The 15,019-nt window shown below is 40.4% G+C and overlaps 1 protein-coding gene across 4 annotated transcripts in view; it reads left to right on the top strand.

Moving 5' to 3' along the window:
- tns1b (tensin 1b) overlaps positions 1–15,019 on the top strand; it is a 229,136-nt gene that overhangs the window by 82,829 nt on the left and 131,288 nt on the right. For 3 of the 4 annotated variants that reach the window (XM_036569578.1, XM_036569561.1, XM_036569569.1), the window contains exon 3: positions 3,204–3,241. In XM_036569578.1, the coding sequence (XP_036425471.1) occupies positions 3,204–3,241 (38 nt within the window). Of the gene's footprint in view, positions 1–3,203; positions 3,242–12,668; positions 12,882–15,019 lie in introns of those variants that run through there. The other variant, XM_036569617.1, reaches the window with a different exon arrangement.

The following is a 15,019-nucleotide window of genomic DNA, read 5'->3' as shown; positions in this document are numbered from 1 at the left end:
ATAACACTGTCAAAGAATTTCAATGTATTTCTTAACCTGATGCCATTTATGGCCGCTGGGGGCAATACACAGGGTAACATTTTACAATATAAATATTTAACATCTCTAAAGGCAAGCTTGGTGGATGTCTAACCACTGTAGCTAATCTCTCACTCATTTCTCCTCCTGCTTCTAGCCCAGCGCTTCTACCAGTTGATTGTGAGAAACAAAAGGGAGGGGCTCCTGAGGCATTTCACCACCTTGGCAAGGAATATTCAGCCTCCTGTAAAGGGCCTCTGTTGATAAAGGCTCTCCACTGCCAAGGGAGAGAAAGCTCAGCTATAGGAAACACAAAACAGTGTGAGCCCTGTGTGTGCAAGGCTGTGTGGACTTGTGATTGCTGGGCTGGATAGTGATGGGAGGGGGAAAAGGGTAAGGAGACGAGAGACATGCTAAAGCTCACTGCCTCACTGCTTCGTCCCACGCTGGAGTATCAGTGTCTCAGGGTGTATCAGCTTCTGTTCTGGTTCACAGAAGCTTTATTCACCTGCAAGAGCTGTGGAAGATGTGAGGTTTCTGCAGGAGGTGGCTAAAATGGTCATACTTAATTTTGATGGTAACCTGTAGCTTATGTAAGAATTCTCAAATGTTTTACCAAATTATCAACAATGTCAGGGTAATGATTAGGATTATAAGCAAGACTAGAGTTAAGTTTTGGGTTGATATCAGGGTTAGAGAGTTTGATTTGGATGTAGTGGAAAGTTAAGTTGTCTCTAACACATATTTTGTTGGCATTTATTGGGTGTTTCTACAACTACTTTTAAGTCCCAGCTGCTTTAGGTATATGCTAATATTTTTAGCACAAAGCTCAGAAAATGTTTCATTAGTGTCATAACTTAATTTCACGTAACAATGAATGCTAAATTTAAACAGTTCTTGCAATTTGTGGAGCATATTTTATGTCCAAATTCCAGTTTTGTTCACCCTTATGAGCTGAATCTTTGGATTCCAAATTACAAATGAAATTTAAACAATGTTAAATAAGAAAACGAAAGTAAGAATTGCTGCTGATCAGTCATTTATATGATCTCTTTCTGTAAATACCTCTGCAACTCATTTTTACGTCCTTGCAGCATTTGAACAAATGACCTAGAACATTGGGCCTCATTGACCAACCGTTCTTAAGAAGAATTTTCGGTAACACTTTCTATTAATGTCACGTTTGTAAGCACCTATAAACACATTATAATGCATTCATAAGGCATCATAAACATGGCTATAAATATTTATAAAAATGCATTACACATTATAGCCATGCTTATTATGCATTATGAATTGTTAACGCAATGCATTATAAGTACTGTTCATAACAAATTATAAGTGCTCGTAAGTTGTATTTGTCCGCTCTAAGTAAAGTGAAGCGTACTGCACTAAAGCCTCCTCCAGTGTTAAGAGTGAGGCTACAAGTTGAAGTATTTACTGAACAATGTACTGAAACACTAAAACATTCACAATAAAGCACATTACGGGCTTCAAATGTCAGATTTTAAACTAGTACTGCCATCAGTGTTTTACCCAGTGTGGGAACGTGAGTGTACACCACCGTTAGCTTGGCACTAACTTAACACTGCATATCCAATTGAACGCTAGCAGAAATTAGCATTACTGTTCTGCAGTGTAGTGATGTTACAGGGTGAAGGTTTCTAGCTTGACGTTAGAACCAGTGATGGAACAAATTACAATGACAGCACTCTACTAACTTCACGCTCAGTGTGATGTCAGAGGGGGTTCAGAAAAGCACATTGTAGCAATAATTCTAGGCAGCAGAGCCTGTTTGGAGCATCTGAATATTCAGAACTGAAGCCCTGTAGATGCAGCTTTAACAGCACCAGCGCTGAGAAATAAAATACTGGAAATCCCAGGGCGTAAATAAACTTTGTATTTGTCTTTACGCTCTCCAAGCTGGGACTGACTTCTTTGGCACTGACAGTATAACATGTTATTAACACTACTTATAATGCATTATATTAACAATTCATAATATATAATAAATATGGCTGTAAAGTGTAATTCAGTGTAATTAATTTTTATAAATATTTATAACCATGTTTATAATGCCTTATGAATGCATTATAGCATGTTATAAATGTGTTTATAGGTGCTTACAAACGTGACATTCATAGAAAGTGTTACCGAATTTTCTTCTTAAAACCAACTTGCACAGTTTTAACGAAGATTCTGACATTCACCAGTGTTTTCTTATTTGGGATTTGTTCTTAGGTAAGAACAGAATCTACACACACTCAAGAGCATTAAGGTGCGAACAGTTCTGTGCTTTAAGAACATGAATCTGAAGTAGACTATTTCTTAGGTCATTTCTCAAGAAAATATTTAAGAAAAAATGTAGGCAGATATGGATGAATGAGGCCCACTGTTTTTTCAAAGCCAAAGAACACCACTTTGTTTTTATTTATGCTCCATTTTTAAAAAAAATTGGCAGCCGAAAGTGTCTGTGGTGGCAGAAGCACTCTTACATGTGGGTGTTGAAAATGAACCAGACAGCAACATTACTGATCATTACTGATCATGAAAGTCTGGGTTTTGTTGTACATGTGCTGTGGTAGTGACGAATGTTTGTGCTACACCCACTCATGGACTTTCAACAAGTGATCAGAGCTTACTTTCTATTCTTGGGGGACATTTGAACAGATTATTGATGTCTGTATACTGTGTGACGTTATTAAGTGCTTTAAAGTGCTAATCCAGAGTCAGTTTTCACCTTCGTATCTCAATGAGTGCGTTCACATTTACTGAAGACACAGATCTTAGGTCAGCATTCTTGTGTAAAGATGTCTGAAATATATTGTATGGACCCTTGGTTTGTAAACGGACTCTGAGTAGATCCTTGCGGAATGAGCAGGCTGTGAGCCTGACCGCAGTGTTTGATTAAGGGTAGCCAGAAAACAGAATCATGGCCTTTGGTCTACCGAGTGCTGGGCAACATCACGCCACTAATAGCAAATCATATCTGACTGTGACCCAAGAGTAAACATGCTGTGGCGCTTGGAAGGAGCCCACCATGTGAAAGCATGCCTCTGATTTATTGAACGTCCTCTTCCATTGCGCATAACAATGCTTGAATGCATTGTTTGCGAAAAGTAAAATTCAATTGCTATGAAAATGACATGTAAATGGAAGCTTCTCTCTCTCTTTCTCTCTTACAGTTTGCCGGTTAACATGCCACAAGAAATGTGAGGTCAAGGTAAGAGAAACATTCTGATTCTTTACATTTTTCACTATACTTTATTTTGATATGCCACTAAAGCACCTCAACCCAAACATGATCTTTATAATTCTACATCAAGTTACAATGAGGCTGAAAAAGGTAAACAGAAATTTCCTTGAGCTTGTTTCTTTGAAATGTTAGCCTTGAAAACAACTCTTAAATGATTAGGGTTGTCCAGGTTGCATTACTTCTTCAAACCCAGAGTCGTTTTTCTTCCAAAACCAAACAACTCTTATCGTGGAGGAAATTTCTGCTTTGATAGCGAGGACAAACCCTTTGGCATGAGTAGGGGTGCTGCCATTCTCCGGTCAGCATAAGAATCACAAAACAACCGCATGCTGTCCCAGCATATGTTTGGCTTGGCCTGCGCTTTTCTTGTTCGAGATTAGCTTCACTAAAAATAAGCCCCTGCTGTGTGTCCTATTGGGATGATGGAGCTGGTCTGAAGTCAAGAGTCATGGAACAGAATGGCGAGTAGGGAGAGAGAGATGCAGGGAGAAAGAGAGAGAGAGAGAGAAAGTTTGTGAGAGTGTGGGGGGAGAAGACGGGCGCGGTTTATTGGGGAGGGCAGGGTGGAGTGGAACGAAAGAGGGAATATTTGAGGAATGAATTAAGCAAGCGATGGAGTCAGCCCAGCCCTCCACCCCTCCATCACTCAGCCCCATCTGGCACACATTACAGCGGATGGTGTGTATGTGTTGGGCAGTCTGCCCTACCTACTGCTCTGCCACTCTCTGCGCCCACAGGAAATTCCAGAGGTGCGAAGGGGTGCACCCGTCAGCTGCATGCTGAGCTTGCTAGCCCACTGGCATACACGCTTCTCCAGAAAACAGCAAAACTTTCTCACGGGCCACTCCAATATATGCCTTCAGAATATCATTTCAAAACAAATCAATTCAGTTCAATTCTTTGTTGTCATAATACCACTACAAAATAATAAATATCTTCCTCATGGTTATCACTGTTGCATGATGCCCAACAATACAGAAAGTGCAGGATGGAACAGTGTAGACAAATGTTAAAGCTCGGGACAGTGAGGAACAGAGCAAGGTGAGGCAAAAAGCACATTCAGAGCAGTATGCGCAAAGACTATTATACCGAAACTCCATGAATAGTTTCATTCCAAAATGCTCTCTATCAATTTTGGATAGAACACATATTTGAAAATAATAAAAGTTGATGTATAATGGAAAACACATTTTTATTTCCTATAATAAAGGTGGTATGGATCATAATACAGCTTCAATATTTCTTGTATGTGTAAAGCCAAAACTCCCAACATCTATCATGAAAATCTTGAAAGTAGTCTATAATCCACTTAGAAACAAAATCCTTCATATATAAAGTATTAAGGAGGATAGTTTAGAGCAGGAGTCATTAGGTAGATTTGGCATCACACTAAATTCTAGCAGAGCAAGTGCTCTTTGGAACCCCATATCACCAAGTAAACCAGTAAATGATAGATACGGAAATGTCGGTTGAAATATCTTACCAGAGAAACTGATGTTGAGAAAATGTCTTTGGCTAAAAGGCTAGTTTATTTCTTTATTATAACAAAAGGCATGAACGCTTATAAGTGTTTCTATTGTGTTTAAATTCTTTTTTATATTATTTTAGTTGTACAAGTTTTTTATATATCAAGAAAGCTGCTGTTGTCCTGTCCGTTTTACCTCAGCTTGGCCATCTTTGTGGAGAGGTGTGGAGAATTGTTTTTACAGCGAGGTGTTCCCACCCCTTCCCTTTCACTCCTCATTGCTCACTAGCAGCTCAATGTACATCATTTCAAACACAGAGAGACAAAAGAGTCCTAGTTAGTCAGTCTGCCAGTGTAGTGGCCACTAGGGGCCTGCAGAAAGAGGCTACCACACTCTGCCTCATTAAAAGACACTCTTGTCATTATTAGATATGCTATAAGTTCCCTATGTGTCGTTATATTATCTGTAGGCCTTAGTGGTCGTGCATTGTTCCATTCTTTATCCCTTTTTATAGATAAATAATTGTAATTGAACTACAAAAAATATCTTTTGAGCCAGAAAATATTTGCTCACAGGCCTCAAATCGGTGGTCCATGCTACACTAAAGCGTACAGAGAACCTTATTATCTCAAAACATCTGAATACAACAATAACCGGGGGAAAGATTAAATGTCCCATCAGGTGAGGAAGCAAAGCTATGCTGAAGGATAATGCAGAGAGGGGAAGTTCCCTTCCTCCCTCTATGTGGTCCAGAATGCTGGCTGGGAGTGGTCTGGGAGTATGAACAGGGCGGACAGACCTGTCACGGCAAAACCCTCTTGATTAAAATGCAGTTATGGCCCTAAAACATCCAGCCCTGTTTGAAGATGTGAAATAACTTCCCTTGCCAAAATTCCTTACCAAATTTCCAGCCTAAGGTCCAAGACTGGGCCCAGTTCATTTTTAATAACACCATTATGAAATAAAAAGTTGCTGAATGACAATGATAAAAGGAGCTGTGTGTGTCATCGTGATGTTAAAGAAGTGACTTTGAGTTTTTCATCCTTCCTCTCAGTTTGATGAATATATCATCACATTCTATGAATTAGTTACCATTTCAGAGATGCAAGTTTTTTACGACAGTGTTGATATGCTCTTTCACGTCTGGAATTCAAGCACTGGCCACAAGTCAGCCGAAGAGTTTTCGCGTATTTCTGCGGTATAAATCTGTACTTCCATATTTAGATAAGTCTTGCACATGGCCCCTGTCTAACCTCTGCCACTAAAAACAAATGCTCAGACCATTTGTGAGAGACAGACTGAGTTGGTGGCTGGCGCTGGGCCTCTGGCAGATGCAGAGAAAGACTGAACAAACAGCACCTGATCACAGATATGATCTCATCAGGCACACACACCCGTCAGTGTCTTAGGCCTGAAATAGAAGCAAATATTAAACTTAACACTAAAAGATAAGAGATTAAGGTTGACAAATGTGTGGCCTTACTCTTTTTTGCACTTGTGCTTCTGATTGTGTAAACATCTTTATATCATTCTAACATTCCTGTATGCACGTGTTCTCGATCTCTTTCATGCTCTTTTCTGTTACGTTCAAAGCAGAGAAGAGTGTGCAGGGAGCGTGGATATGAATCTCTGCAGTCTCACGCAAGGGCAAAAGGTCTGTAATGAGGTCCTTCCACAAAAGCGCTGCAAGAACAGGAAGATAAAACCTGCCTCAGCTTTGGGAGATGCTCTCTGAATGACTTGAGCACATGCTCAGACCATTTGCATGCAATAATAATAATAATAATAATAATAATAATAATAGTAATAATAATAATAACTTAATGTATATACCACCTTTCATACGTACAAGTAGACTTGTGTTGTAACAGAATACGTGCAACACTGTTATGTAATCAGAATATAAAAAAAGCACAATAGAAGAAAGTTGTAGAAAAAATACAGTAATCAGATTGCAGATATATTATATAAATAGGATGATTACTACCAGGATTATATTAAAACTGCTCTTGCATAACACTCCAGAAGATTTTCCTTCCAATGGTTATCTCTGTGACCTGTAAGTATCTATTTAGTTGACTATCAGCATTCAGAGAATGCTCCTCTATGCGATTTGCAATTTGCAATGTACACCAAGGTAACAGTGGTATACATTCACTTTCCCAGACTTAGTTTGACACTATGGCCACTGTGACATTCAAAGCTTATAAAACATTCAAGTAGTATATTGTTCACTGAGCATGTTGCAGCTTTACAGTGAATCATTCAGTAAATATTGCAAATCAAAGCCTACCTTCATTGAAGCAGCCTGTTGCCTTTTTTTCAGTGATGTTCACAAAACCTACTTGAGTGCTAATAGTATAGTAATAGGCATTTTACATATCAGAATGACAACTTGCACAACTTATATTTGACAAGATGGCTTTAAAAAGACAAGTAATCCAAAACTAATGCTAAAGGATCCGATTATGTTATTTTAATACAATAATCTTTTGGGATTACTTTACAAATTATTGTTAAATATGTAATCAGTATTCTGGAATGGAATTAATTTTTTAAAGTAACCTTCCCAACATACAAATACTCAAAGCGCTCAAAGCCTACTGATAAATATGAAGGTGCTTCCTGTAAAAAAAACTTTAAAAAATGAAAATAGAATCTTAAAAACAATTCTAAAAGAAACAAGCAGCCATTGCAGTGATGTTAAAACACCTCTGTAGGGCTCGACTCCTTCTCCTCAAATTACCCTGCATGCTTTGCTCATTTCTGTCAAAATCCTAACCTGCTTTCACCAGCAGTAGGGGATGGATGCATTTCGGTGCAAGTTCATGGTAGGTTCATTGCTCATTGGCTTGGATTGCTCCGTGTCGAGTCTGCGGGATTGGACTTGAGTTGAATTCCAACAAGCTGGGAAATGGAGTGACAGTCTCTGGGTGATCATAAAGTAAAGGTAAGCTGAGTTAAGTGAGGGACTAAATTATTCATTTGCCTCACGGCCCCTCAGCGAGCCAGAGAGCAACAGCAAGAGATGTATGGGCTAAATTGGTGTGGATTTTGTGTGGAAAGTGTCGGGACTACTGCGAAGGGGGCCAGTGTGGTAAAGTCAGAGGGCAGCTGTTGAGCATGCCAGGGACAGATTTGTGCAAATTAAAACATGGGAGAAAATGGCTATTCAGAAACAGCAGCAGTAACTGCGGTTTGTAGAAAGTCAGTGATCCTTTTGCACGCCTCTGAAAGGCTTGTCTGGGTTGTCACTTTAATTTGGTGAAATTACGCAGGGAAAAATGCTCCCAGCGTATGAGAAATAGTCCTCCTCCATCTCTCTGCGCAGGAGCCGGATCCATATGTCCGAGCTGCTTTATGTTAGAGGCACAGTCGTTACTGTCTGGCACAAAGAAACATTAATCCATGTTTGGTAGTACATAGGAACAGAATAGCTATGCTATGACCACTTTGTTTGGATTCCCAGCTATAATGTGTGCTCTGAAGCTTCTGCGAATTCTATTTATGGGACTCGCACATTCTGTCCTCCCATCTACTCCAGTCACTTTCACATGGATCAAACGCATAACTTAAACATAATTTAACCCTTAGAAGTCAGGTTTTGCATTTCCATTTAAATGTAAATATACAATGTAGTTAATTACATACAACCATATGCAAAAGTGAAAACAAGTTCTCTACAGGAAACGTAAATATGATAATTTTCTGCAAAATTTAGTGCACAATTTCTATTTGCTGTTTTTTGTCATTTGACATATTGGGAAAAAATAAAACATTAAATATAAAATGTGCCACATTTAATGTTTTATTATTTTTTCCAATGTGTTAAATCCAGCAAATCAACAGTAACTGTGCATTAAAATGTGCAGAAGCGCAGAGTATGTGTACTTACTTTCTTTTAGCAAATCAATAAAACGTAATTTGAAAAGGGGTGCACAAAGTTTGGCACACAGTTGGAGTTTCATAATGGATTATATTCTGTATCAATGAGTCCTGCGTTAACATTTACATTTACACTTCTAGCCTTTTACATTTGTTTTGATATCAACAATAAACAAAACATGGAAAAAAAAATGTATGATGTGCTTGTTTAGATGTGAAGAATCTAAGCATCATGGACCTGGCTTATAGCTCACTCACTCACATACTTTTAGCACACTGAAGATTGTCCACAAGGAGGCATTATTAGCACTCAAGTAGGTTTTGGTGCTTCATAAGAGCGGTGCTTTGTATCAGTGGCAAGGTGTGTTCTTGTTTCTTCCTGCAAAACATGACTGTATGCACAACAGTAAACACTTCATTATATTCAAATAATGGCAAAACATCCCTTCTACTTACTAATACAAAAATGGCTTTGAATCTGCAAGTTCAGCAGTACCTCTTTGCTTGTTTAAATGAGGTAAGAGTGAGAAATGATTTGCATAAAATTACAACATGCTGTTGTTGTTGCTGGCAGTACTTCAGACTTCTAAGGTTTAAAGGCATACCTTGGATAAAACACAAAAGAACTAACAAAAAGGGAGAAGGTGGGCCGAATAAGCATAATACTTACTTGGGGGTGGTTGCTTTCACATCTTGGGGATGGTAGTTTTCAGCTGTGTTAGCCTGTTAAATTTGATTATGGTCGGATTGCTCTGTTAACACTGAAACAACATGAAGAGAAGATCAGCGTTAGGCGATGCGGTCTGAGCTGTGGGTTGTGAACAGGGCCGACTGGGCAATAGATTTAGGTCACTACTGTGTTCGGAGAAGAAGCCTGCCGTGTTCTGTGGGTAATGATGAGAACCAAAGCCTGGGCAGGCCCTGCGAGAACACGGACACACGAGAACTACTCCTAATCACCTCTGTCCCAGACAGAGCAACGAGGGGGAGTTAAACTCTCATTTTTTTCCCAAATCTCTCTTTTCCAGTATCTGTTTTTGCTATCCATATAAGTGCATTGCGTTGTTTGGCCTGGTATCCAATGTTGTACACATTTTCACAGTGTTCAGCTATGGCTGAGTCCACTTCCTTTAGCGCCATTCTCCCGGCTTGCAGATGAGGTTTCTGTGGACTTGCCCACCGCAATTGAGAGACTTACGACCCTTTTGTGTTTATTATTTTTGCCTGTTAGAGGAGCTGCGTTTTGCCCCCTGTTCTGCATGACTCGCTGAGCGCTGTGAGGAGCCATGACGCTAGCCAACGGCCTCCTGAATTTGGCCACTCAGAGGTTCTGAACATGTTTTTCCTTCCAAGACTCGGTCAAAACAAGCGTGTTTTCCTACTCTGGTTCCCTCTGTGCTGACCCCTACATGGTCTTGGGTCCAGCTAAAGGCATCAGAGGAGTTGTACATGGGCGAGACAATGCTGGCTCCGCATCCAAAGACGCAGCTTCTCAGGCCAAGAGGAACACGGCTCTGTGGGGGTGACTTAAAGCTGGGTTTGGTTCTGGAGCCATGGTTGGGACGAAGGAGCGTGAATCACCATGGCAGAAAACAACCCTGCCCATTCCATTTCTCTCTCTTCTAAAAGCGTGACGCCCATGCGGGTCCTGGGTGCGGGGATGGCATGCACATGCGCAGGGATGTGCGTGCTCCACACAGCTGGCCTCATGAACCAGCCATGCAGCTTTTTTAGGCGCGATCCAAAAAAAACAAGCAGAAACGCCAGTGGTACCAGCTTTGTGCCTCATGTTTTCACCTCCAGATATGATATGCTGAGAAAACAAATGCAAACCACCATCATCTGCATTCATAAATTAAGCCTTAGAAGTGACAGTGTTCACTGGTGATAACAAAAGCATAGTGTAATTTTTTACTACTAAAAAAAAAGTGAAAGAAACTGTCAATATGTAACGTGACAGGACTAGCCAGACGCTTGCTGTAAAAACAAGAAATGAGGCTTTGCTTGTACAGGGTTTGACAACATTTGTTGTCAGCAAACAGGCATAGGTCAATTCCATAAAAGACAAAATACTGAAAAGGACAAACATAAAGATGTGATCAGGCAACCACGATCCAAAAAAGGGAAAAGGCAAAGTCAGAAAGCCCAAAAACACAGTAAAGTTCACAATAAGACAAAATAGCAAACAGGAAACACTCAGTGGCTCTACTAGGAGAAGCAATACCTCACAATAATAAGTTTATAAACTGAACTGAAGACTAGTCACATGACAAACATTGCAGAGGTTCTACAGTCAGGTGATCTCCCAGGGGGTTCTGGGAAATGGAGTCATTGGGTAAGTCGGAGGGATGTGTGACACAATAGTGGTGTTCAGAAATAGAAGACGAAATATTATGATATTCATTTTATAATTTATAAATTTATAAAATAATTTATTGTTGTGCGTAAAGTAAAAAAAATCTTACATTTTTGCCTTGTTTTTGTTATTTTGTTCAATGTCAAAATTGAAAAAAGACAATACAGAATGCAAATGTATTTGAATTTACATAGAATTGCATTTAGGGCTGCAACTAACAACTATCTCCATTATTGATTAATCAGTGCATTATGAAATTGATTAACCAGGGCAAGAAAAAGTGCATTAGTTATTAGTTCATCATTATTAAATATTTCATGGTACACGTTTCATTCAACAAACAGAAGATGCAAGGATTATTCTTCCTTGTACGTAGCAATCTAAATATCCGATATTAGCCACCGCACAGAAACAGCAATACCCATGCATATGATGTCAGCCTTTTTCAAAAACACACATATTCCTCCACATAAAACCCTGTAAATGGAGAGCATAAATCATAAATCCAGTTTTCAGTGACCTTTTTTGCGGACAGTAGGCCAAAACATGAAAAATAGTTTTCAAAAATATCCATATATGTGTGAATGAGAAGTCCTGTTTACATCTTGCATCAACATGTGTAAAAGTTCAGTCGGCTCTCATGTGGTCAAACTGGGGACACAATTTAGTGAAAAGTGTACATGGAACCCAGATGCGATCTAGACACATAACACATGTGAATACAAGGTGTGAACATGCTCTTGGAAACCTTCCTAACCGCTAAGTAAAATTTAGCCTTGCAGTTCAGACTAAACTACAACTGAAAGGCAGACAATGACATACAATTAGAGTATCTTAGTTACTCACTATGCTGAGCTACTGCCGTGATGCTATGTGGTTTCTCTCTCTTGAAGATGCTCATGCATGACAAGTGTATGTGTATGGGTTTACCTTCACTTTTATATGGTACAACAAAGATATTTCCATCTGTTATCTGCCCAGTGTCACTCTTGCTTCCAGCAGCAACAAGTGAGCATAAGTGTTGGGGAGAGAGGGCCAAAAGGTGCCTGGACACTGGAACCAGTGCAGGAGCATGGCTGCTGTTCCACATTTTTACCCTCCTTCGGCTGGAACCAACAGCCCAGACGCCTCCTGTCTGTGGCTGGCACGGGAACAGTGCACAAGCGTTATTTCGTCTTATTTACAGCCCGCATGTTTTCGAGACCCACAGACATCTCTTTATGCGGCTGTCAGGCACGCTCTTTCAGGAGGCGTTCTGCTTTATTACTGCCGGCCTTGTTCTCACCTGGGGAGCGAGTGTGGTTGATTTATCTGTCTGTGGCTCTGTGACTGCCTTTCTCCCCTTACGACAGCCTTCTTGTGTGGGTTCGTGTTTTGATGTTGCCAGGAGGCTGCTGCATATGTGAATGCAATTAGAACAGAGCTCGCATTTTCAGGGAATTTTAGGTAGACAAACCTCTCCAAGGCACACATTCGAGAATGCGAATGCAGTGGCCTATTTATTTCACTGTTATTGCGACATGCCAGTTTTGAGGAAGGTAGAGTGTTAATCATCTGGTGCTCACTCGTGTGTTGCATATCCTGCGAGGCTGGGGAGGGAGGAGGAGGGAGGGAGTAAGGGAGTGAGGGTGGAGTCTGCTGTGCTCGTGCAGAGAAATGTGCTTGTGAAGTTTTGGAGGCTGACAGCGGTGTGGGTCTGAATGCTTGGAAGGAAGTGTTGTATGTGGGTGTTCTAAGCAACCAGCCCTGCTGTACTGGGACTCCTCCTTAGTTTTAGGAGTTTCAGGAGTTTCAAGAGTTTTAGTACACAGGGTCAAGGGTGGTCTACTGCATTTATACACAGGCTAGGCAGGAAAACGCACACAGGATCCAACCGTAACCACCTTCCAGGCTAAAACAGGTAGTACTGCTATTCTAAAAGAATTGAAATGATTATTGCCCTTTGTGACCCCTAAAGTCTAGGCTTATTATTCAGTTATTGATGTTAAAGCTTATTATTATAATAATAATATATTGTCACTGTCAAAAACCAAGAAAAATAACTTTGCAGGAGAAAGAAAAACACACTTACATTTTAACGTAACAATATTTTTACGTTAAAATGTGTGTTTTTCTTTCTCCTGTAAAGTTATTTTTCTTGGTTTTTGACTGTGACAATATATTATTATATTTTCTGCCATTTGTTTGTGTTGTTGCATTATTTAAGGGGTGCAGTTCCTTTCCATGTACATTGCCTTCGCTAAATAGTACCCTTCCCTGGGCTAGGACTTATTCTGTAAAAGATGTTGTTAATTCCTAACACATGTATGTGCAATTTGTAGCAATGCTTTTATCTGGTTCTGAGTCTGCAGGCCGGCATGAGACTGCATGTGCGCCATAGTGGGTCACGGCTCATTTGGGCACATGTTCCTGCAGAGAGCTCGTCTTTAGAAGTGGCTTACTGTTTCTACCCCCCTCCTCTGCATGAGAGCGGTGTAAGAGGGAAAGTGGTGGGACAGGCGCTCATTCCTCTGGCAGCGATGCAGGCTCCAATGTGAAGGTTCCTGTCTCCTGCCCTTGCCTTCTAGCAGTGCTTTTCAGGATCGTTTGGCGTCCACTGTGCCGTCTCCCGTTCTGAGGCTGTGCTTCAGCCAGGGATAGTTAGTCATTAAGGATGATTTATCAGCAGGGTGTAATTGAAAAGCTTCACTTTGCTGAAACGCGGGGCTCTGCGCGTGGGGTGTAGGCCTGTCCAAGGCCGTTGTTAGGGTTGGAACACATCTAGGCCCAAATTTTGTTTGTGTGTAGTTTGCCTAACTTATTAGTTTTGTTTAGAGTGGTAGCAAACTGTAGTGTCTAAGTTTAATTTTTAAAAAACTAGCTCAATCACATCGTCCTGGAAGCCCACTGCCCTGCACTTTTTGGTGTTTTCCTTGCTCCCAACACACCTGATTCAACGAATCAGCACATTCACAGCCTCTTACCGAGTTAAAGTGGGTGTGTTAAAGCAAGAAAAATACTAAAATGTTCAGGGCAGTGGGCCTCCAGGACCAGGGTTGAGAAATATTGATCTAGAGCTTTATAGTCCAAGTCCCAGGTCCGTAATCTTTGGTGACTTATTTTCCTAAATTATTTTACCCCTACCCCTTGTTTTTGAGTGTCGTCTTGCCCCTTGCCCCTTGATACAAATGGGACCCTCAATTAAAAAAGAACATTACTTCATTAACAGGCTTCTAGCGGTGCTCTGTAGCCGACTATGCCAGTCTGCAGTGAATGCAGAGGACAGTAAAGTTTAGGAACCTCGCTGCTGGGCTTCAGTTAAATTTAGTGCATCATATGCCTTCATAGAGAGGGGCATGCGACAATTATTTATTATCGCCCACCCCTAATTCTTTGAAGATACAAAGCTGAAGTCAGCTCTTCGCTAGCTTCTTGTTCAGATTTTCCTGTTGGAACTAGAATTTTAGCTAGCTAGCTTTTGAGCCAGCATACTACTAGCATTTTTTTATCTGCGTTATGAAGAAAAGCACCATAAAATATTGAAACAACATTAAAATAAGATAATACAATGATTATTGTAATTTTAACAGAGAAAATACTCACACAAGAATAGATGCTGAAATAAAGGCAAAGAGTGGAAAAAAATGATTGACTTTTGACTTTTGCATGATATGAATGATATGAACACATATAAAAGTTAGTCAATTGACATAGTCAAAGCCAGCAAGGTAATCCCTGCTCACATCAAGTACATGCTGTACTTCTTTGTGTAACAAGTTCTCAGTGTTTTGAACATCTTTTTGGAAACATGGTGTGAAGTCTGACCAGATTTTTTTCGTCTGGTTGTAAAAACATTCAGGGCTTATTACAAATTGTTCAAAACTGAAATCCCAGTCGCCCAGTGCAATCAACACCGATGAGCATGTCGCAGGCAATGGAGGGGTGCTTGCAGGTCTGAGAAGCTTCACTGTACTGCTCACTGACCTGGAGGCTTGGGATATAGGGGGGATTTTGGCAGTGGGCTTCAGCCTTTAGTCTCCACTGTTACCGCTCTCTCTG

This window comes from Colossoma macropomum, unplaced genomic scaffold (assembly GCF_904425465.1).
Source record: "Colossoma macropomum unplaced genomic scaffold, Colossoma_macropomum, whole genome shotgun sequence".
Lineage (NCBI taxonomy): Eukaryota > Metazoa > Chordata > Actinopteri > Characiformes > Serrasalmidae > Colossoma > Colossoma macropomum.
This window is presented reverse-complemented; position numbering and strand designations above follow the sequence as displayed.